This window comes from Aethalodelphis obliquidens, unplaced genomic scaffold, assembly GCF_003676395.1.
Source record: "Aethalodelphis obliquidens isolate GAN/ISIS:26980383/991018 unplaced genomic scaffold, ASM367639v1 scaffold27, whole genome shotgun sequence".
Classification (NCBI taxonomy): Eukaryota; Metazoa; Chordata; class Mammalia; order Artiodactyla; family Delphinidae; genus Aethalodelphis; species Aethalodelphis obliquidens.
In genome coordinates, this window is record NW_020837971.1 from 7,210,137 (window position 1) to 7,235,179 (window position 25,043).

At 40.4% G+C, this 25,043-nt stretch overlaps 2 protein-coding genes across 7 annotated transcripts in view; one reads left to right on the forward strand and one right to left on the reverse strand.

The window, feature by feature from the left end:
- Positions 1 to 336: 336 nt before the first annotated feature.
- Positions 337 to 24,277, reverse strand: LOC113629448 (uncharacterized). 6 transcript variants are annotated; one of them, XM_027123862.1, is made up of 4 exons: positions 23,704 to 24,256; positions 23,148 to 23,429; positions 2,929 to 2,971; positions 337 to 509 (listed from the first exon to the last, which is right to left on the reverse strand). In XM_027123862.1, the coding sequence occupies exons 1-3, from the start codon at positions 23,794 to 23,796 to the stop codon at positions 2,957 to 2,959; spliced, it is 390 nt and encodes a 129-aa protein (XP_026979663.1). In that variant the 5' UTR covers positions 23,797 to 24,256; the 3' UTR covers positions 337 to 509; positions 2,929 to 2,956. The 6 variants fall into 6 exon arrangements, 4 of the variants coding, with proteins under 4 accessions (XP_026979663.1, XP_026979664.1, XP_026979661.1 ...); XM_027123863.1 differs by lacking the exon at positions 337 to 509 and adding an exon at positions 718 to 1,797 and having other exon boundaries at positions 23,704 to 24,257; XM_027123860.1 differs by lacking the exons at positions 337 to 509; positions 2,929 to 2,971 and having other exon boundaries at positions 22,282 to 23,429; positions 23,704 to 23,924; positions 24,060 to 24,277.
- The window catches only part of KMT2E (lysine methyltransferase 2E (inactive)), a 98,582-nt gene continuing 97,815 nt past the window's right edge, over positions 24,277 to 25,043 (forward strand). Inside the window, 1 exon segment of the mRNA XM_027123846.1 lies at positions 24,277 to 24,732. The gene's annotated coding sequence lies outside the window, so the exon portion shown is untranslated.

Below are 25,043 nucleotides of genomic sequence, written 5' to 3' on the forward strand. Positions count from 1 at the left end.
TCAAAATTCTCCCTTTGGGAAGTGTTTCTGATGCAGTATTGAGGCCATGGGCTCTCGAGGCTGGCTTGAGTTGGAAATGTGGCTCTGACATTTATCTGGGTGACCTAGAGCGATTTTCTCTTCTGGAAAATGGGGACAATACCCTCTGCCTAACTGGACGGTGGTTGTGAGAGTTTAGGAGTGATGTACATAAAATGCTTTACATTTTAGCATATAATAGGGCTTCAGCAAATGGTCAGCTGGTAGATGTTCAAGAAAAAATCTGATTCAGCACTGAGGCAGGTAGAAGTGGAGGAGAAACAATACTGACATGCCTAATATAAGACACATAGGAAAAATAAGCATGGGGACATTTATTACATACAAGACCAAAGACTCCAGAGGCATTCACGGGGTCAGAAGCACCCAGTGCTTTCTTCAGGTAACTGGGCTCTTGGGGAATCTAGGAGGTAGTGAAGTTAAGCACCAAAGTCCAAGTCTGTCAATGCAGGAAAACTAGATAAGGTCTCCTAGAGATGTGTCAGAGAAAATAAATGTTAGCTGTAGAGACTTAAGCAAAACTGGAGTTAGGTGAGAGTGGATGAAAATTCTGGAACCTATTACCTCTTATCGATTTGTAAATGCTGATTCACATGGGTTCCAGAGTCAGTCATGCCTTCACACTGTACACTGATAACAGAGAAACTGTCCACAGCCCACTGAGAAACCACACTAAATCCAGAAAGAGGCATTTGAAACCTCTGGCTTACAAAACAAGTTTGAATCCAAATCTTTAAACCTTTAAACTAACTATTTTCTATCATTCAGCATTTTCTGTATTTTCTAGGTTCAACCAGAACACCATTTACCTTGAACATTAAAACAAGACAAATATTTCTTAAGGGTATGTAATTACAGGTACTGTGAAGGATGCAGAGAAATTTACCATGCTTCCCGACTTGAGAATTGGAATGAACTGACTCAGTAACATGGGACCAGAGATGAGAATCACACCTAGACTTCTGTTCTTTATCTTTTAAGCTACTCATTAACGTTCTTCACATTCCCCAACCACCAGATTATGATACCTGAGTCAAGATTGATTACTGTCTTCAAGCATGTTTAGTATCGACTGATCTATTAAATGTAAAAAAAAGATAGCTAGCAGTGAGTGCGCCCCCCGTGTGTGCAGGGCGTCCACATTACAGTTCTGACGATTATCATCCTCGTTTTACAGATGAGGAAATTGAAGCCCAGAGATTAAGGAACTAGTTAGTGCAAGGTCACAGCCTAGTGAGTGTCATGATATGAAATAATGTGTATGTGCAGAGAGGAATCAGTGTCTTTGGATGTCAGGAAAAGAAACAAGATCAATCACACTGGGAAGGTGGATTGAAATGTACATTTTATCCTCTTCAGTTAACAGCTTGGCACCGATAAACTATGCTTTTGTCATTTGAAAATAGTGCACTAGAGGGCACCAAATACGCAAGCTGTGACTTTAAAACTGTTCTGATAATGCAGTTCCCACAGTGCTACAAGATACATAATCAGTAACGGACTCAAGCCAAAAGGCCATCCCAGAAAGAGTAGGATGCAGTTTATGACAATTAAGCAGCTGTATTTTTAGCCCCTCAATTAAAAACAAAAACAAAACCCTCATGCTTTATACTGAGCAATTTGTAATTTGTCTCTACTGATTTCTATTCAAAGTGCCTTTCAGCCAGGTTTTCAAATTTCTCTTTGCCCTGCCTGTTGAAGGGCAAAGTGAAGAGTGTGAAGGGAAAGGGAAGAGTAACCTGGAAAGGGTAGGGTAACCTGGATGAAAATAAATTTTAAAAAAATTACACAGAGATATATTTTACCTTTTAAAATTTATTTAGCAAAGTAAAATGTACATATATTTTTTAAAAAGAAAAGACAAACCCCACACTTATATCCAAGAGCTTAAAATGAAAAGGAACATGACCCCATCCTCAGCCTCAAGAGGCAGTATCTTTTAGAGGTAACTCCAGATTCCGAAATAATGTTCATGTTTCTATTTCTTGATTTATCAAACTGACATTATTTGTTTACCTCTATGGAAACTGAGGAGTTAGCTAACAGAATATTCATCTCTTGTAAGTCACACAGTTTACAAAATAACTTTTATTTTCCACTATTATAACTGCAGAACATTTAAAAAATAAACATAAAGAGGAAAATCACCATTTTGATGCATATTCTTATAATTTTTTTTACAAAAATGAGATTACCTTGTACATGTGATTTCCTCAAACTATACAAGATGCTCACCTTTCCATGCCATTCAACATTAAAAATGTCATTTCATTTTTGGTTTTTTATTGTAGTATAACTTAAGTTAAAAAAAGTTCTTAAGTATAAGGAACCTCCACCTCTTTAACCGGTGTAAGGATCAGATAATTTCACTCCACAGTGGGAACTGTGGTGTTTGAAGGTATCATCCAGTCTCAAGTTATGCGGCAGTGAGAATAGTTAGGGTCTGAAGGGGCAAGGACTTAAAAGAGTCCTGCTGGGAATGCAGAAATCAATCGAAACAAGTTAACAACTCAGCTCGGAAGAGTAAAGTTCTAATTATTCTTCAACATGTCAAGACTCAGTGAGACTCAGTGGATCATGAATGAGTTGGTCACAAGTTTGCAGTTTCTCCATTTTTTGGTGAAAAATAAATCTTTTGTACGTTTAATTCTCTATCATTCCCTTATAAGTTATCACAAGAAGCAGAACTACTAGAGTCATTAGCGCAACTAAAAAAAAAACAACTAGCATCTTTCTCTTGATCTTTTTTTCAAAACTCAACCCCGCCCCACCCCCCACCCCCCCACCCCCGCCCGCCCGCGGCCTCCAATCTGCACCTGGTTGCAAATGGTAGGGGGCCAGGGTTCGGAAGCATTATGGCCTGCTGTCAGGCAGCAGCCTAAAATGTACCTGGGAAGAGGCCTGTCTAGCTCTTCATTCATCTCCATTTTCCCTGTGAAATAAAAAAAAAGGTTAATGCTACAGTCATACCAAACCTAGGCTTGTCCACCATCCCTACAGAATACTCATCCAGTACAAAGCTCTGCAATAGGGGCTAGTCACGTTGAACACGAGCAGAAACTTAACTTAGGAACCAGGAGCTTTAAAGGATGCCTGGGAGCTGGTAAACATACTGAGAAACCATTAGACAAACACCAGCTCTTTCAGGTGGGAGGCCATTCCTATGGGGACGGAGAGAATCCTTGCCTAACACAACCAACATAATATTGAGCAAATAGGTGCTCGAAAAATCCTTTAAACTTTTCCTTGTTTTTACTTAACCTTTATGCTAGATACCGCTCTATGCCAGGTATTGTTCTAAGGGCTCTGTATGCTTTATCTCGTTTGATCCATCTATAAGAGACTCGGCGAAATTAAGTAACCTTTTAAATTTGGACACAGCTGGTAAGCGGTGATAGGGGGCTCAGAATTCAAAAGCAGGTCCTTCCCATAGCAGGGACATTATTGCTCTGGCCTCCCCTAGTAGAGCATCGAGAATAACGAGCAGTCATTTCCGCTCTGCACACAGAACGAGGGACATACCGACAGCTACCAGCATTTCCGAAGATGGCGGTTGCGCCGGGTTCAGTTTGAGCAGTGTGCGCCACGAAGTGGAAGCGGCATTATACGGGTTTTGGAAAGAACGAGGAGAGGATGGCTTTACAGGGTGTTAAGCAGGATAATGAATTCCGGAGAAGCTAAAGCTCAGGCCTGGCGGCCCCAGGAAGCAGCAGGCGGAAGTGGGCTCGGCCGCGGTGGAAGTGCGTTTCTGGGGCTCCTCCGCGACGAGGCGGGCGGGGCGGCTACTCCAGCGGCGCAGCGGCTGCGCGGGACGGCCCTCCCCGCCTCCGACCCTGCAGTACTGCTGGCCGCCGGCCGCCAGGAAGGCTCTGGGGAGGGGAGAGCGGCTTTCTGGCGCCGACCCCTCCCCCGGCCGCGAGGGCGGTGCCCCTGCGACGCAGGAAGCGGGCCGGTTACGCTCTTGACGGCGCTGGCTAGCCGGCCACCCTGACCAAAACTCCAGGTACCGACTCGTTTGGGCCGACGGCCAGGCCTCGAGCCTAAATCTGCTGCGCAGACACTCACAGCTCGCTCTTCCAGACGGGGAAGCCAATGTTTGGACGGCTTGGTAGAGGTCATGAGGGCAAATACCGCCCCACCAAGAGCGAGCGAGATCTCGATGAAGAGAAAGGGGGTCTTGGGTGTGTCCATAGTTATGATTAAGCCCGTTTATCATGTATACAGTGAAAGGGGCTACTTCCACAAAAGGCCAAAACTGGGTGACAGAACCTCTCCCTCCTCTAGACTGGTCAGACTGAAGAGGGCTAACTTCTTTCTCTTTCCGTTTCCAACTAAAGAAAAATTCCCCACTGTGGCTTCTCACCTCAGCCACTTTGAAGCGAGCTAGTTTCTCCGAAGTCAGTTGAGAGAAGGGGTTCCAGAACAGGGTGCTGGGGTAACAGCAGTTACACGCCTCATTACGTAGCCTTCTCATAATTGTGACCCCTGTCAAAGGATTTCTAACCACGAGTCCGCAGATAGAATTCAGAGTTGTGTGTGCACTACGTAAAGCACATTTACAGCATGCCGAGAAGGGATCATAGGCTTTATGGGGCTGTCAAAAGGTCACGGCACAAAATCAATCTCTATGTCGTTGGGATCGAGGGAAGTATCTCTGGAGAAAACTCAGGTTAAGGCCATTTAAGCTTACTTTCTGGGAGCTTGAAACAAAAGAATCTTACCATAAATAATTTGGTTCCATGAAACCATCAGAAAAGGAAGGATTCTGAGGATTTTTTTTTTTTTTTTTTTTTTTTGAGAAAAAAAACAATAGCTTTATCTTTGCCAGGGAACCGGGAAAACAGCATGACAGCACCTCAAGAACTGTGACCCTCTTCCCTGGGGAATCAGGGGAAGTCTTATAGGTGGGGCTCTTAGTCCGGGGTAGGTGATAAGGTGAATTGCTGTTTTAATCCATACTTTGGAGGTGTTCTGAAGCTGTATTCCTTAAGTACAAAGAACCTGCTTTTTGCACCTGGATTCCCCTCGACTATTTTCCAGTTAATGGTTGGGTTCACAGATTACTAATGTAACTGTTAAAAAAAATTTTTGAAGCCTACCAAAGAGGGTCACTTGGGTAGCAGTATCAGATTGTTTATGTTGAACCCATCATGCAGACAAATAACTTCCCTTTTTGATACAAATTTTCTTGAACATTGTTAATCCCATTGTTATTTTAACTCCTCTGGCCAGGTGAACCCACCCCGGACACACACACACCCACCCACACACACCCACACACTCCCCTAATCTTGGAAAGTGGTTATCATGATTCCCTGACTTCTACAGTTAAGTATCTTTTTTACATCAAGTTACCTTTAATCATGTAGTTTTCCTGTGCAACAAGAATAGTGAGGAGAGGGGACTATCAAATCTCAGATGTGATGCAGTTCATCTGTGTGCAGCTCAAAATAGCAGTTTTCTCTCCCTTCTTTCCCTGTAGGATTGCACTGTAAATTCATAGCTCCCTTAAAAAACCATGGTTGCTCAAATACACTCCTATTTACATCTGTTCATGCTAGATAGCCTATTAATATTTGCATTCCTCAAGTCTTGTTAAAATATTGATCTGGGTTTCATAAAAAACATCCCATAAATGTGGAGCCTGATATTATGGCATTTCTCATAACTATTTTAAGAGACAAGCTCTTCATTGCAGTTTCAGTATCTCAAAAAAGGAGAACATTTCTTTTGATTATAGTTACCTTTTCAAAATATAGGACTGATTTGATTTTAGCTTGGTAGGTTTGTCAAAAACAGGCACTCTCAACAGGCCCCACAGGTAATTCTACAGGCTGACCCAGAATCCCCATTTTTAAGAACCACTGGCCTTTTAAAGGCAAATACATCATGGTTGCTTGGAATCATTTCTCTGGTTAGTCCCGAGTTATCCTGATTTTATATAATCAGACAGAAAACCTATGGAGGCGTGACAGCCAACAAACTGAGTAATTTATGCAAAAGTGCAAATCTGCTTTGGAATTTCTTGAAGTTCTATCCTATTATAGGGAAGGAACACAGCCAAATAAAATATGCTGGATAGAAATGAGGCCTTTTTATAGAACAACCTGTTTTTACAAATGCTTTATGTTATTTATTCAAGATGTTCAGGCTCAGAGATAATGTATTGCAAGTTTATTAAACCAGATTAAGTTCTCCTCCACCTATATATGATTAAAATTTACAATTCTTTATTACTCTAATAATGCTAAGGGCCTGGGTTGAGGGAAAGCACTGGAGCAAATCAAGCCTTTGCAGGCCCAGGACCTAAATCAAGATGTGCAAAAAAAAAGACCCTGTACTGCAGTCACACCTTGCCAAACACCTGGTAAAATTAGTGGGCTAAATCCAGTGAGACACTCCTCAAAGATGTTACATGCTCTGTTTCTTTTATAGCTGTGTCCCTCTGTGACAAGCAGCTACAAGGTTCTTGGTACTATCAGTCCTCTACCCAGTGGGACCTTGCCACAAGGTAGAAGAACATACAATCTGATTATATTTGCTACTTCCTAAGCAAGTATAAGAATATACCTGCTAAGTCTGTATATTGCCCACAACTGCTAAATTGTTCTGCATAAGAAAGACGACTTAGAGGAGGACATTTTTAGAAAGACTGGGCAACTGGAAAGTGAGAAGCAAAAGCTTAGGAGAAACAATACTGTACACTTTAAAATTTAAGAGGACAGACCTCATGTATTTCTTTTACCACAATTAAAAAAAAATCTTAGGAAATAACTGCATGGGATTTTTGTGAGCAAAATAGGATAATTTTTGCAATTTAAACTCCCTACTCAGTCTCCCCTGTGAAGTTGTCAGTAAAATATATTATTACTTTTAATCCCTCATCTCTTTTTGGTGAATGTGATTAAGTACACAGCCCTGTTTTAAATTTTAGGATGAGTCAAAGGCTGCCCAAGGAGGGCAACCTCACATGGTATGTACATGAACTGGTGACCAATTTTTAAGTCCAATATAGCTTTATAAAATGCCGACACCTCACTGAAGAGTCCATCATTTTAAAAGAATAGCTTGACAATGCTTATTATGTCCGATTAACTTTATTAAATAGTCTACCAAGTAATAAAAAGTGGGCTTCCGTGGTGGCGCAGTGGTTGGGAGTCCGCCTGCCAATGCAGGGTACGCAGGTTCGTGCCCCGGTCCGGGAAGATCCCACATGCCACGGAGCGGCTGGGCCCGTGAGCCATGGCCGCTGAGCCTGCGCGTCCGGAGCCTGTGCTCCACAACGGGAGAGGCCACAACAGTGAGAGGCCCGCATACCGCAAAACAAACAAACAACAAAAAAAAAGTAATACAAAGTAATCAGAGTAATTTCTGATTCTGGTGCATTAAAACTTTTACTTAGTAGTACTATATTTGAAGGTTAAATTCTCCTAGTGAGGAGGCAAGTAATCCTTTTCCGTTTATTAATGTCACATCCATTATTCTGTTTGAATAATGAGCATGATTCAGGCCTTGACTCACCATTTCCTTAACCTATCAGTTTCTGTTTAAAGGTAGTGCCAACATGATACTTCAGAGAATGCTGCTGCACAACCAATTACCTAGCAGTCAGCGGGTAAGAGATTAAGCAAAACCCTCACCGCCACAACAGAAACATGCACTGAATCAAACATGACATATATTTGCCCTAGTTGCTGTGATGTAAGTAAGTAACAAAAATGTAAGTAACAAAAAATGTTTACTTACATTTTTTTTCTATAAGTCACTAAGACATGGGGTATAAAGCCTTATACTAAATAGTTTAAATATATCAGAAACATTTTTACATGTTATAAGTTCATTTTAATGATAGCATATTATTCCATCTACTGGCTCTGACCCAGGATATATAATTTTTTGCCTATTCCTTAGCTAGTTCTTGATATTTGTATTTTGACCTCCTGCCTAAACCGGCTTCCATCTTTCCTATGTCCCAATTGATCCCTTGATGACGAGCAGGCTCTCTGGCTTAGCAGTTACCAATTGATCATTACTTGTTTTTAGAAGTCTTAAGTTCACAATATTTCCTTTAATTGCTCTAGTTCAGGAATCCACACATTTTTTTTCTGTATAGGGGGCCACACAGGAAACATTTTAGGCTTTTCAAACCACAAACAGTCTCAGTCACATAGGGTCACCTCCCCCCCTCCACAATAACCCTTTAAAAATGTGAACAACCTTCTGAACTGCCCAGCTATAAAAACACAGGCAGTGCTTGCTATAGCTTGCCCATTCCTGCTCTAGTCCTTAATGGGAAGAAGGGTAAAGCTCAACTTAATGCATACGTGTATGATCACAGTAACTTAAAAGTGCTGGCTGGATATTTCATTCAACATGGTCTTCACCATAATGCTTTTTGGCATCTGAAAATATCACTGAGTGCTTGTTTGGTCAATTAATACAGCAAGTATAAAAATATACTCACACTTTACCTTGGGTGAAAAGAAACTCAATGATTATAAAGTAAGAAATAACTCAAACTGAGATTTAAGTTTATTACAACATGCGTACAATTACATACTTATGTGTATAATTTTAGTTTTACATGCAACATCTTTTATCTCGGATAGCTCCTAAAACTTGCTGTAATTCTACTAAGTAACATGATGGAAGTTGTTATTTTATGAAAACATTCCCAAAGATTTAAAAGTAACATTTGAAAAAAACATGATGGTTAAATTTCTCAAATAGCTTCCTGTTTACTTGGTTAGTCTACTTATGGAGTGAGCTACATGTCCAAATAACTTATGCTGTTTGCCAGTTACCTACCCAGTTCCTCATTTTACTGTTTTGTGGGACAAAACCAATTTGGAATAATGCATCCAGTTCTAGGGATCCAGAGGAAAACAGAGCTGACCAAAGATGCAATAAACTGCCCCAATATCACTGCGGCTATTTAAACAGAGGTCAGTCACTTGTTGGGCAAACTAATGCATGCATAAAGAGGGAGGGGGAGATAATTAACACTGGATACCTGAGAGGTTTTCAGGCTAATCCTAAATTCTGTCAATCTCTGCAAATATTTTTTAAGCTTATGCTGAATGGAGCAAGACTGACCACTGTGAAAGCCCACAGATATACCTACTCTCGTAAGATATACAATGTTTGAGAGGAATTTTAATGGAGTGTTCTCGTTCATGTATTTGGCACCTGTGTAAACTAAGCCAGGTTCTTCTCTTAAGACCCATAACTCCATCCTTATCTCTGCCCTTGGGTGCTCCTATGGCACTTTATTTTTAACTGCAGCGACTCACAAATTATTCCTCACTGCCTCTTTGAACAGAAAGAATGATTAACTCAGTGGAATGTTGGAAGGACTAAATTCCACACATTTGTCCCTTCGGACGTGAATTTATTAGGCAGGAGGTGTTAAAATACAGCCATCTTAAAAAGATTTCTTCCAGTCTCTCTCCACAATTCTTTATCTTATCCATACATTCTTAAATGCAATCATGTTGTCTTTTGCCTTTCAGGTTAAAGAATCCCATAGCTAATGACATGACTACTTTAGTTTCCAATCTGAGGCAAATCTATGCTTTAATTTGAAGGAAAAAAAAAAGTAAAGAAATTCAATTAAGTGAGATGTACACACTACTATATATAAAATAAATAAGGACCTACTGTATAGCACAGGGAACTCTACTCAGTACTCTGTAATGGCCTATATGGGGAAAGAATCTAATAAAGAGTGGATGTATATGTACAACTGATTCACTTTGCTGTACAGCAGAAACTAAGACAACACTGTAAATCAACTATACTCCAATAAAAATTAATTAAAAAACAAAAACAAATCAATGAAGTGAGGGTAAGATAAGGAGTAACTATGACTCTTTAAGATAGCCAAATACCTCATCATCTAAATAGTGATGCCTATGAATACAACCCCCACTGCCCCTACCTAGTATCCATGGAAACACTGCCAAGGCAATTAGCTTGGCAGAATCAGCAGGCAAAGACCTGGATGAGCTTAATTTTGATCTAGGGTAAGTTAAGTTTTACATTTTCTATTCCTGGTTAACCTTCTGGATAATATGGTGACATAGTGGGAGTTCCTTAAGACTAAAACATATATGTCAGTCTTCTCAGAAACAACCTCCCTCTCCCCTCACACACACACAATGTTTATTACCAGCTTGATTAAAGAATGAATTCTTGGTATACTATTTATATTTTCATATGTATCTCCATATGCTGTATTATGGATTTGCTGAAGTAATTTCTAGTTCTTTATATTTGGCATTTATAAATAATTTCAAAGTCAAAAGAATGTTTATCAATCTAACATATAACATCAAAAAACCTGACTTTGGGGCTTCCCTGGTGGCACAGTGGTTGAGAGTCCGCCTGCCGATGCAGGGGACGCAGGTTCGTGCCCCGGTCCGGGAAGATCCCACATGCCACGGAGCGGCTAGGCCCGTGGGCCATGGCCGCTGAGCCTGCGCTCCGCAACAGGAGAGGCCACAACAGTGAGAGGCCCGCGTACCGCAAAAAAAAAAAACACCACTTGACTTTGTTAATAAGCAAATCGGTATCTCAGTAACCAAGGGACAGGTGTGTTAAAACTGATAAATCAGATGATTTTTTTTTTTTTTATGAAGACACATGATTAACTCTTTGGCCAGTAGTTTCCTCCAAGAAGGTTAATTATATAGGAAGTCTAATTATATACATAAAGTTGCCTGGTGAACATGATACCAAAACGAATTATATGAGACTATTTACTGGTATTGGGACTGGATTTTTTATGTTGAAGTGGGTCCTTAAAGTCCTAGCTCATGACATCTAAATTCCTTAAGATCTACTACTGTTAAGTTACTAATATTAAATGAAAGGATGCTTCCTTCTACTGAGTTGCACTTCTGGAATTTAAAGAAATTCCAGAAAAATTAAATTCTGGAATTTAATTTAAAATTAAACACTTCTGGTTTCACCTTTAAGGGAAAACAGTAACCTTGGTTAAAAGATCACACTCTCTAAACATCTTAGAATAATTAGTTGTAAAAGCAGGATGAAATGTCACTATGTTTAAAGTAACAGATGACAGCTCCTCCCAGTTTAAAATGCTCCTATATATTAAGAGGGGAGGAGTATAGAAATAAGGCTTCTTTTACACAAAAAAACCCTAAACACTCATTAAAAAGACAGACTGATTCCCAGGGTAACAAGACTTGACCCTTATCTGCTACAGAAAAAAAGGGTCAGTCCATCAGAATATTCTAAATTTCTTAGAAAACAATTTACGTTGCTGTTCTGATGAAATCTCCAAGAAGAAATGAAGGAAATGGTTCATGCCAATAGTACATCCGAGCTTCACAGGTTGGAGACATCTACTAGTACAGCAACACTCAAAAAAAGAAATGGGTAAAACAAAACTGTCTTGGCACTGTAACTTTAAATAAACATTTTAGTGAAATGCTTCATTCCATGTATCTAAATGTTTATCAAAGTAGTAATTTGCATGAAAAGTACCTGAGGATGAGGGCTGTGAAAAATGCAGATTCATGGGCCACACTAAGGAGTTCAGCATATGGTTCTTAATGAATTGGTACATTCTTAAGAAAATTATGAATGATACATAACATCTTGTTTGGGGGAACTCTGGGTGGAGCCCTGGAATGTATAGTTAACAAACTTCCCAGATAATTATGGTAGTCAAACTGGCTTGGGAACTACCGACCTGCAGCAGTTCAACATGCCTGTAGTAGGTAAACATTTTTTAAAGTGGATTTTTTTTTTTTTTAAAGGCTTCGTAGCCACGACTATAACTCTGGGCGTTAAGAATTTGCCTTCAATGAAAAATCAATTAAGTTGTTAGAAATGCAAGACCAACTAAGTTCTGCCTTGAGAATTAAATGTGTGATGGTATTTCTACCAGTTCTTTTATGTAGTACTTTCAACTAACACTTTGGAAAAGAAATTTGTTGGTTTCTGTGTAACAGAACATATCAACTTATTTTATGTTACAAATCTTAGGAGTGATTTTCAACTTAGTGCCAAAACTGCCTGAAGAATATAAAATTGCTTGTGTTGTGGAAGGCATTGGTTAGTACGTTAATGGATTCAGCTTTATAAAAATGGGTATCAACATCATCTGTTGATTGTATACTGTTAAGAATTTAGACTAAGTATCTTTCTATGCAGAGATAAACATGTGTTTTTACCATGCCATTTTGGGATGTTAGTCCCTAGGCTTGTTGCTGCATATTGGTAAGCATCTATAATCTCCATCCATATTTGTGGGACCATAGCTCTTCCTTTGAATGAGCTACCAGACTCTAGCCCTGAACTTCCATCCTGTTAATAGGGTTGCTGAACTGTTTAGAAAAGTTAGCAGTGGGAAGGTTCTCTTCTCTAATGTAATTAAGTTAAAGTACCTGTACAGTTATTTTTGTATTATTATTATCATGCTTTGGAAAGGCAGATTAAACCTGAAAATTAAGAATTTATAACCAAACACCAGAGGATGGATAGGAATTTTCAATTTTCTCAACACAATTTAACAGTTTTTTTTTTGAGAGGAGGCTTTTACCTGCAATGGACAGAGAAAAGTACTAGGATATGCTTCACTTGGGATTGTTAGTCTTTCAAAGACTAATTGATGTTCAATTATTTTTTTCCCCCTCTAGAATAGAGTGGCTTTGCTCTTGGTCACAAATCATTACTGATTTTAGGTTTCCTAACTTTTAACTACACGAATACATCTCAAACCCTCTTTCCTTCTCTTCACAATCAAAGTTCAAGAGCTTTTACTATTTTGCAGACTGATACTCACCCCAAAACGAGAAGAGACCTAATTAATTAAAACATTTATTTGAGCACTTACTATATGTCCTGGGAATTAATGCAAGCTGTATGCATTTATCTGAGAGATAATGCAAGGTAAACACTGCCCTTCAGGGGCTCACATTCTAGCAGGGTGAGGAGATTCTAAATAATTTGGGTTGGCCCAAAAGTTCATTCAGGTTTTTCGTAAGACGTTACGGAAAAACCCAAACAAACTTTTTGGCCAACCCAATACAACAAACTGCTATAACAGAACTAAGTAAAAGGTACATGGAATTATAAATAACAGTAGACTTCTTGGAAGACCACCAGAGAAAGCTTCAAAGAGGAAAAACATTTGAACTGAAGGATGCATTCACAAGGGGGAGAGTAAGGGGATTCCATGAAAAGGTAATAACAAAAAGAAAGGAGGTCTGAGAGAGCAAGGTAGGTTTAGGGAACTGAAAGCAGTAATGTGGGTCGAAGCAAAAGGAGCAGCAACTGGATCTCTGATTGGAAAAAAAGGCAGGAGACAACAAATCAGAGGGCCTTCCTTTATGCCACTCTAAGAAGCATGGACTCCATTAAAAGCATTTCAAGTAAGATCAGACTCACATTTTAGTAAAATCACTTTGAAGGATGACAGATGGATTAGAAAGGGCAAGATTAAAGCAGAGTAAGCTACATCACCACATAGTTAGACTCATTTATTTGGCAAATATTCAGGGCGACCGACTACTCTATGCCAGGCCTGAACTAAAGTAGTGGCAATGGTCATGAAGACAAGGGGGGTCAGACCAAGAAATAAAAACTCAGAATGGACATTACTTAGGGACATAACAGACACAAAGTATTAAAGAATTGAGGATGGTTCCTGGGTTCTGACAAGTTGTAGACCATACTGTTTGCATCCCATTATAAAAAATAATATCCAAGCATTTTGCCTTATCATTACAAACTAGAACAACTTTGAAAAAAATGCTTTCTGGTAATACTTGTCTGTTGTAGAAAATCCATCTGTATGCCTACAACCCAGAGAGAACCAGTGAAACCACTGTACTTTACTTCCTTTACCCCCATTTCTATCAAAGTAAACACAATATACAAAAGCTCTACAAATTGTAATCTGTTTTTCATATTTTTGTTACCATTTCTTTGTAGTATGTGATGCCCTGAAATGATTCTTTAAAAATAATTTTAATGGCTGTATTCATGGACATATCCTCATTTAAACAGATTCTGCTGAAAATTTATAAGCCTCTTACATTCGTCTAAGACTGACTTGTCACAATTAAAATGAGAGTTGAGATACATGAATGATTCACAAATAACAATCTAAAATGAATTTTGGATAATTTTTCATTATTCCACAGGAAAATAAGAACAATGTAGCAGGTTTTTCAAAATAATTTAATTTTTTTAATTAAGAGACTATGTCCTTATTTGCTGTTAACACCCGTTTTTTTAAAACCAAGGATATGGTGTTGCTGTTTAGAGAACTAAAAGTAGTAACTATATTGGTTTCCATATTTATCATTTGATTCATTCAAGAAATCCCAAAGTCTAGGAACCAAGGTATTTGATTAGGTCTAAAATCCTGCCAACTATTTCTTTTTAGTTTGCCTCTCCTACATACTGGATTGCTACATTCTACCAAAAAAACCCTACAGAATAATTATTTAGCTTTGTTGACTCATATCTCAGATATCTATGGACACACATTGTTCGATTTGTCCTAAATCCTTGAAGTCAAAACAATGGCTCTGTATTCCAGGGATATATAAAGTGTGAGCCTTTCCCACCTTAACCATTCTATGTTATAAAGGCTCGTATGAGACACAAGACCTAGATTATGAAGCAGAAGTCCTTGATTTAGAAGGAACTAATATAACGCGCTTGTTGGGAAGCTATCTAGTTGCTGACTGCTACTAATACATCAGGGAGTTACCCATGCACCTCGACAGACTGTTTATTATGATTAACAAGTACCCGGTTCTTATAAGTACCTTTCTTGCAAGTAGCTTAAAGACTTCTGGTACACAATGCCTCTTTGATGCATAGTAACAGAATGAGCAAGCAAGGAAGTAAGTTCTGCCAGTGAGAGGGAGAGGCTGCAAGGGAATGAATAATCAACCTCTAAAAAATGAAACTACTTTCAAGTTCATGCTTTAAGTCAAAATAGCCTGTGATGTCAAAACTCTTCCTACACCCTCAATCTAAACAGGACCAGTACCGTACACATGTACCTTCACCTGAACATTCTGGGGCCCCAAGTTTTAAGAACTTTGCTGGTCTGGCTGTAATTATTGAGTTCTAAAATACCAAATTTTATGACTGCTATGAAGATATTCTTTACAATGAGAATTCCTTTCCAAAGAGATTAAAAATGTATATATGAATGCTTAACTGTCCTCTTCCCATCTTCTTAAGCCTTACCTCATAACTTGATTTTGTAATCTGGTTCCTTCATTTTACTTTGCTAATTTATATTTCACAATGATTATATTTTAATTTTCACACAAATTATAGTTATTTCACAAAAATGCATTACAAGGAAAAACGATTTCAGTTTATTTACAAATCGAAAATTTATTCCAAGGGGAACATATGACTTGTTTCACAGTTTTAAAAATGGAAGACGTAACCTAATATTGTTTATTACTATTATTTTTGGAATACATGATGGCAAGGGCTGGGGGAGTTTATGCATAGAAAACCAAGCATCTGCTTCTCTTCCACAAATAAATGACTTTACTAAGCACCTGGTACAGAAAACTTAACCATGTGTTTAAAGAGTTTACCTTAAAAAAATTACACTTTGAACTTGGCCTCCGATTAAACTCCTCTCAGAATTTAGTCCTTATCCTTGAACATAATTTGATAATGACCATTTGGCTGATAGAAAAAAGGCAGGTATACAGAGAAATAACTATGCCACAGCTATTAAAGTCTCATAATCATGAAATTTTGATTTTCATGACATAAACCTCTACTACTTCCAATGTTTTCTGTTTTGTTTTTAATTTCAGAGAAGGCTATTTGGACCTAAGGCTATGAATTAGGAAGTAATCTACTACCTAACTGCAATTCAAGGTCAGTTTACTTTGTAGCTTAATATGAGTAAAGTTTAAGAAAGTCTTAATCTCCCCCTCAATTTAACTATGCTAACCTCTGGTCATCTTTACAGAGGCTGAGGGCTTCAATAATACCAAAGTTTGATTTGTTAGTTAAATAGAACTAATTACTGCCTACTGAGGTAAGGATAACAAAAACACTTTGATACACATATATATGAAGAGTATACATTGTTTTTATATATATATATATATATAATTGTATAGTTATTAATCAAGAGGGAAGTCTGTAGAGTATAGGGGTGGAAAAAAGGGGGGAGCCAGTAAGAACGGGAACCAAAAATTAGGTGCCTACTCTATGTTAATGATCACCTAGGAGAGCAAGACACAGGATACATAAAGTACTGAAAACAAACACGAATGACTTATTTAACATAAGCATTGATTAGGTGACTGGATTCATATAAAAATGAAGGAAAAAAGGAAATATCAAATTTGATCATACCTAGGAAAATAAAGTCCGTAAAACCAAGTGATCTTGATGGATATTAATTTCCTCATTTGTTAAAAGCCTAAATCAAAATTAAGTCTATCACTAAAAACTAACCATAAGGCAAAGGTAACGCAAGCTCAGCTGACATACATTAAGTACAATTGTCCCTCCATATCCTTGCCCCACGGATACCAAGGGATGACTGTATAAATGGTATTCATTCTTAGCGTCTTCTGACGTTTAGCTATCTATGGACATTTACAATTATGACTTTGGTATCTAAAATGTTAGCCTCTAACAAAACAAAACAGTTTTAAGCACAAACTACAAATCAGACCCTTGATATACAAGCAGTATAAGTCAAGCTGTTTTTTTCAAAATGTGCAACTGTTGGAGCCTTGGAGGGCTCATTCTTCAAGGTAGCAGAACAACCTTCAGAAACAGCTGTAAGACCAATACAGTACCATATTTAACAATACCTTACGTGCTGAAACGAGGGCTTACACGTCACCTAAAAAAACCCTTAAATTCTATCATTTCTTCTGACTGCCAAATGTTCACACATGTTCTAAAAGCCATTAAAAATGAATTTTGCATGGGCATAATGAATTTAAGATGTACAAACATGAACAAAAATGCTATCCTGAAATTTGAAGCATTTTAGTTAAGTTTTTGGGAGCCTAGCATTTTAATAAGGAAGTAAGGAATCAAGGTATGTTTCCAGGGAATTCCCTGGCAGTCCAGTGGTTAGGAGTCTGCGCTCTCACTGCCACGGGCCCAGGTTCAATCCCTGGTTGGGGAACCAAGATCCCACAAGCTGCGTGGCACAGCCAAAAAGAAAAAAAAGACGTATTTCCTGATGTAGCAAGAAAATGATAAGTTCTGGCTTTTGCTATATAGGTATAAACACAGGTTGCCTGTGCTACATGGATTCTCAGCATAAAAGTTAAAACATCAAGACCTGAGTTGACGTTTTAGCAATATCTGGGTGCCAAACCTACTGTGAGACTTAAGCCAGTCATTTCCCTCTTTGAGACTACTTCCTCAAAATAAAAGAGGAGGAAAGAAAAGAGAGAATAAATGGCTTGAGCTTCATTGGCAAAAGGACTCTAGATTTTAAAAAAATAATGAAATCATCTGGTTTTAATCCAGCTTCTTTTCCTGTCTCATCTCTCAATGTACTTCATGCAAGACTAGTCAAACGGGTTTCTTATACTTAGAACATGTTTTTTCTATTCCTGTTCTATGCCTTTGCACATAAAGCCGTGCTGACGGCAAATACAGTTTCACTGTCCCCACCCCATCCATTACTGAAATCCACAAACATTTTGCCTCCTAGTTCAAAAATTCGATTTCTTCTACGAAGCACATTACCTGTTAACTTGGGTTCCTGGCTGAATGCTTACAGTAAATACCTACGTGGCTTAATCCCAAACTAGGTTATAAATTAATAGAGTAGAATTAGTAACAGGTACAAATATTTAAGTGAAGAGAACCAGGTGGCAGAAACCCGATTAGAGGGCTAACACCACTGGCAAAATAGGTGTTAAATGGGGCAGGGGAAACAAACCCAAAGTTCTGTAACATAATGGTATGGAATCAACCAGAGCATTTTGCAACCATTTGTATATCCAACTGAGTTGCTATTAACAAAAACACATGCTATCACGAAATTTTCAGGCATTTACCATCAAAGCATATTACGTTATGTGTACAACAAAACTGAGTGCCTATTACATGCCAGGAACTTTGCACTTTAGCTACAAAGATGAGACACCGTCTACCAATATCTCATAAACTAACAGAAAAGAGGAACATGAACATGACAGTGTGATAGATACAGAATTAACAAAGAAAAGGGAATGTCTCATTTTCTGGAGATAAAAAGAGCAGCTATGTAGACTTGGGTCATTTTAACTTTAGTGGTGACCCATGAGGCTCATAAGCAGGAGACAAATGAACAAACCTGCATATCATAGGTTGTGTTCCAGCTTGATCCTCAAATGTGATGAACTGAGTGTTTTAAGCAAAAAAAATTGTTTGGAAAGATGTTTGACTATGTAAGTTAACCTAGAAGGGGAGAACAAAAAGTAATAAAATAAAAAAGAGAAACAAAAGGAGAAGTTTAAAAGCAAAAATAGCTCAGTTTTGAATTTGTTTAGTTTGAAGTACCTAAGGGACAGGTAAGATATTTAGTAGTTCCAACTGAGTTCAGAGATGATAAATTCTGGAGTCATCAATAGGTAAAGGTGTGGGAACTGATTAATATAATTGGTGAAAAAGTGGATGGGGTCACAACACTGGGAAATAGCAACAATTAAGAAGCAGAGGAAAGCAACTAATGAAAACAGGAAAGACAGGAGTAGCAACTAGCAAAGGGTATTAGCATATAAACCATGGTTTTTTGTTTTTTGTTTTTGCGGTACGCGGGCCTCTCACTGTTGTGGCCTCTCCCGTTGCGGGCTCCGGACACGCAGGCTCAGCGGCCATGGCTCACGGGCCCATGCCCAGCGGCATGTGGGATCTTCCCGGACCGGGGCACGAACCGGCGTCCCCTGCATCGGCAGGCGGACTCTCAACCACTGCGCCACCAGGGAACCATGGTATTTTAAAAAGTTATATTCTAAGGCATCAACTGCTATAGGTTATATAAGACCACCCACGCCTGGAGCATATAAGAATACAAGACTTCACAAAATGTTATAAATGCAAATAACTCCATATAGTCTTTTCTTATTCCATAAGATAAAACTTACTTAAAAGGCTGTGGAGAAAGGGAACTAGTTAACTTTTAGACATTTAAAGTCTATAGCTGGCACAAATGAACCCTTGACCTCTGATGTTATGGGCAGAATATCTCCTCTCAGCCATCTAATTTTTCAAAGGATTTTTGTAAACTACTGAGTAGTTTATCTTGTCAACCTAACTGAAAAATGTTAACAGCTAAGAATTATGTTCCAGGTATCTTAAATATGGTAGGAATGCAAATTATTTGACTGAAATTAGAGCTAGAGTTCCAATCTGTCCCAAGAACAAAGAAACTGGAGAGGGAAAACAAGAATATAGTTTTAAGTCTAAGACACAAATACTATTATACTTTGGGAGGGGTACCTTTAAAAGTAAATACTTTTGAGGATAAAAAATATTAAAGTGACACCAAAAAAATATTAAAGTGATAATAATCTCTAGGAATAAATTGCTACATAATTTAACTTGCTTTCAGTTGTATGAAATACCATTTACCCTGGGTCCATAACCAATTTATTAGGACCAGCACTATATAAAAGATAGTTGTTTACTGAAGGTATATTCTGTACCTCAAAAAGACAATGTTGACCATGGCCTTTTCTGTTTTGTGGCGTGCATACAATAAAAAAGAAACAAAAACCCCCCATACCCACTTTTCTTTTGTAAGAAATACAAGTGCAAGATAAGCATTTAAGTATGCAGAGTTTATGGCAAACATAAGCACTGAAGGACAAGATGGCATAAAATACTTTTCTTGGACCACTCCAGAGAATGGTGAAATCTGTTTTTGCTACTTCCTATCTGCTTCATTTAGGCAGAAGCAGAATACTATTAGTTTTTCTAGTTTCCAGGTGAAATCCCGTACTTACAGATGTTTCAAACTTGAACTAAACGTCAACAGGGAAGAGACTATGGACCTGATTCTTTTTGGATGGCAGAGGGCAGGTAATTTCCAAAATGGTTTTTAGATATTTAGGAACAAACTTATCACCTCTCCTTAAAAATAATCAAGTTGACTCAAGGTATCCACACCCTGGAAAATTTTTTTGACCACCATTTGCAAATATGCATTTTAGGTTTAGTGTTAACACCTCGCCCAGCAAGAACGAGAGATGGCATTTTTTTCCAGGAAGTTAAACTAAGCAGGCTGTAATGCTGTTTAACCATAACATTTTAAGGTATATTTAATGGTTTCAACTCAAACAGTTCTCAGATATAAATCTTTTCATTCTACATTTAAAGGCCATTAAAGTCAGGGGTGGGGTGGGGCAAAGGAAAGTTTTATATAAAAACAAAATCCAGTGAAAGTCACATGTAATTCTGAATATTTTTTTTTTACTTTGAATTGTTTCAGCAAGTATGTCAAAAGATAGACAATGACTATTCAAAAATCCACCCCCAAAACTTTAAGAGCAGACAAAAGGGTTATCAATGTTTATGCCAAAAGCCCAAATTTGATTTACCGCAGAGCTTCATTTTACATACAATTTTAATAAGCCCTATTACTGGAATGCCAACCTTATAATACATAAAACACATGTAGCTACTAGTGGCTGGCACGGTGACACGTAAATGACAAGAGAAAAAGTGACAAAAATACAAGGGCAAAACTTATTGGATCCTCTAGTATCAGAGCAAGCAGTACTACATAACTTGATAAACCCCAAATACATCAAGGAACTGTAAACCCAGATAACAACCGGTGTTTGTATACTGTTGAAGTTTGTAGGTTAAAATGTCTGCTAGATGTGAGAAATATGGATGTTGAAAAATACTAAGGCCAGTTGTCTTCCCACCCTTTCGCGGGGCAGCACTATGGCTGTCCCATCAGCTGCCTCCCCACCCCATCTCACTGTGAAAGGGGAGGAAACCCTGCCACTGAGCCTCATCAACCCTCTACCTCTTCTCAAAACTGTGGTGATCAAAAGACGGGTTTTTTGTTGTTGTTGTTGTTGATTTTACAGTTTGGAATAAAGTACCAAGCATAATATTTTTATGAATTCAGGAAGCCTGTGGCCCCTGGTAAACCTAAGCACTGCATCTGCAGCTCTGAGATGAAAATTTGGGTGTTTCATTAGAGAACAGGCACAAAGGAAATTGTCTAGGGAGAACATATTAATATAATGCAAGAAGATAGACAAAGACAAGAAGTAACTGCAAGTAGTATTTTAAATGCCACAGGAAAGTAAAGAAAAATTAGAGCTCAAGAGGTTCATGGGTTTGGCAATTAGGAACAATGAGGACCTAAGCTACTTAAAAGTACAAAACAAAACAAGGATTTGTTTCCATTAGCTTGCAATATGGCCTCTCTTCCTTATTAAGGCACAGTGAAGTTAAAACCTTCTGAAAATTGCCTTTAAATCTACTGACTTCATATTTAGTTCCTCTTTTCTAAGCCGTAAGAAAATTGCTATAAGGGTAAGGGAGTCGTTACTTACACATAATAGACCCCTGAAATTATTCAAGAATTCTTATAAGTAAAATGCCCAATTTATATTCATAGAACACACAAAAAAGTTTTGAACTTTAAAATCTTTGTAGTACTTAAAATAAATATTAAAAATTCAATGTTGTTTTCAAACTACCAAGTCTACAACTAAGACTAAAGGAAATAGTGCAACCTTGACTCCAGGTTAACTCATCTTTTCAGGTCCAACAAGCATTTCCTCCAAGCACCAAATATAGGTATTCAGTCAAAAAGCAAGTCAGGAGTTAGGTGGAAAAGTCTTTGTTGAATAACTCCCAGCTCTCACTCAACACCACCCAAGGAGAGAAGCCCTTTTAACTCTTCTCTAGTTCAGTTAATGGCTATTAGTTTGGCTAAGTGGGAAAAGACAAAAACAAAATTAGTCTTTCTTACTCAATCTGCCAATGTCGACCATAAGAACTTCTGAGCTGCTGGAAATCTTCACCTACCAAGGTTCCAAATACTAAAATTAAAATTCATACTTGTACAAAAGTGATTTATAGAGGTACGCTTTAATATTTCATACTGGTGCAGGAATCTTAATAGTATTTACCAAAACTGATTATAATTTCATCTTTTATTTTTAAAAACCGCAGTAAGAGGGCGACAGAAAAACAGAAGACTAAGAGTATTGAAAACAGCCTTACGACTTCATGTACAACACTGGCAACTTTTATTCTGTATTACTAATCACGTCTAAATTAAAAAAACAAATCCACTGATAAGATTTCACATTCTTGTAGAATATACAGATAGGGAGGAAACAGGAAGAAAGTAAATACAGACGGAAAAGACAAATTTGAAGAGGGCCCCTCAAATTTCAGATGATACACTCCTTGGTTTCTTCTTTTAGGTAACTAAAAGTGTTCCTGGGTATTATCACGCCTTTTACACTTGTTTCCAAACTTAGGGAATATTTTGCCATTCGGATCTGAGAAACTTTACGTTTTCTCAGAAAATAATCGATACTCCTCGGCGCTGTGGCCCAGGAACTAGACTCTCCTTTTTACTCAGTCCAGTGGCCCTTCGGGACTCACGGTTGATTCCGATTCCCACATTAGAGACCAGCCACCTTAAGTAAATACACCTCGCAAGGAGAAAGGCGGGTAAGAAAATACGGCGCCAAACCTTCCCCTCCACCAACAGCCGCCACACCCCCTAAGGAGTGTCCCTCCGGGGGCTTTTCCCGAGAGCTGCGGCTCTTATAAGCAGTATGGGGGAAGCGAAGCGCCCTCAACAGTCAACTCTTCCTCTTCAGGCGGCCGACGCCGACCGCACCACAGTCTCCTCCGCCCCAGCCCTTTCCCCTCCCCCGCCCCAACCTGGGTCTGAGCCAAACCCCACAGGAATGCAGCCCGGTCACATGCGCTGCGGCGGCGGTGGACGTGCCTCTCCCCCCGCGCCCCAAGGAGACCCAGCGCCATCTTGCCCTGACGCAGTTACTAAAGTCATGGGAAAATTGGTGTCTCCTCGTCCACGCCAGCACCCCGAAGTTTCGCAGAGGCCGAGCCGGGGCCCTCACCTCGCGCAGGGACAGGAGAAAATAGTCAAGGAAAAGCCTTGAGATTCCCTTCGCCACCGCTTGGGCTCCACACCGGCCGCGGCAGCAATGAACACCATCGTCACTGCTCTCTCTCCGCAACAGCCTCCCCCGACGGCTCTGGCCCCGCCCGCTGCTGCAGCATGAGGTCACCGCTAGCCAATCACGACACGCCCAACAGAACACCTCGGGCACTGATTGGCTGCACGGACCGCCTCTGCCTCTCCCGACTCCGCTTACCAAGCGCTCCGGGAGGCTGTGCAGCTAGAAGACGGAAACCGCCATTACGGGGAAAGACCCCGAAAACAGGAGCCGCAATCACCGTGTTATTTTACTGGGGAAACCCTTTATTCTTTGGCTTGCCCCTTTGTTCTTCGAGATAACCGTCTCTCTGACCCTCCCTCGTTTAATCACCGCCGCATAAAGGAGTTCCCGCTCCCCTCCCCGCACATTGTCCCGCCGGCGGGGAAATCCTTCCCCGGGGCCAAAATAGGAGGCACAGACAGCAACTGCACCGACGGCAACGGCAGCTTTTTACCCCGATACACGGTGGCAGGGAGGCGGCGCTGACGGTGGCTGTATTTTTCCTGCTGCTTCTCCCCCCGACCTCTTCCGTTTCTCGCTCCTCCATCGAGACGGCGCTGGACTCGCCAGCTCCGCTTTTATCCGATGCTCGGAGCCTGCGCACTGGAACCGCCTCAGCCCCTAGTGGGCGACGAGTGACACCCCAACCGAGTTCATCCCGCGCTGGAGGCTAGACTGAGGAGGGGGAGGGAGAAGGGCAGACCAGGGCTGAGGTGGTTTTGGGAGTGGGAGAAAGTGCATGGGGTGGGGTGTCTTTCCAGGGCCTCCAATCATTATCCTTCCACCCAGCAGTGGCGCGCCCAAGCTCACCGATATCCAGACTTGAGGGCTACTCAGGGAAAGGGGATAAAGAACCAATCCCATCAAATACCGAAACTTTCCCAAACCTTCGGTGAATTGTTGAATGCATCTCTTGTGAAATAGACGGAGATTCTGTCCACCGCTCTGCCTCCAGTTGGCTGTCTTCTAGCCGCGGTGGAGAGGGAACGGCGGGCGGCAGCCCACAAGCAAAATGGCGGCGGACAGCTTCGTCCCCTCCCCCTCTGCCCCTGCGGAGCGGGGCGGGCGGGCCCCGTGCACTTGCCGCCGCCGCGGCCGCCGCCGCCGCCGCGGCCGCCGCCGCCGCCGCCGCCGTCAGCCGCCATTTTCCCAGAGCGAGAGGCAGTGACACTGAGCGGGCGCAGGGGGCCGAGTCCGAGACGGTACCTGAGTTCGGGAGCGGCAACAGAGGGGGCATAGACACTCTTGAGCAGCCTCGCCGTCGCCTCTGCGTTCCTGTTGACTTTCTCGGTGCCCCCTCCCCTACTCCTCGGTTGCTGGTGAAGAGGCTGCGCGCTGCTGTTTGGGGAGGGGGTGTGTGGAGCCGGGTCCTGAGTCCGCAGTGGCTGCTGTCGGGGGGTCGTCCGACCGCGGAGGTGTGGACAGACTCCTTGAGGGTCGAGCAAATAACGGGGTTCGGGTGTCTGGTGTGTGAACATCACAGGTCAGTGCCTGTCGTCTCCTTGGGAGTTCATGGGGTTTGCGGGGTGGAGGGACGTGTGTTTCCAGGGGTAGGGGGCTTTCGCATCTTTATCTTTCCGGCGGGGGGGGGTCGACGTTGGCTCTCAGGTGTCTTGGCGGGGGCAAGACGTTGGTTGTTTGAATCGAATTTATCCTTTATCTTCTCTGTCCCTAGAAAGGAAACATTATGGCGGGTTTTAGGGTTGGGGAATGGGAAATTGGCAGTTAAACCCCCTTGAGAGTGGGAGTTAGGGAGGGGGCGCGCTCCTCGCTGGCTGCGGGTTAGGGCCGCTT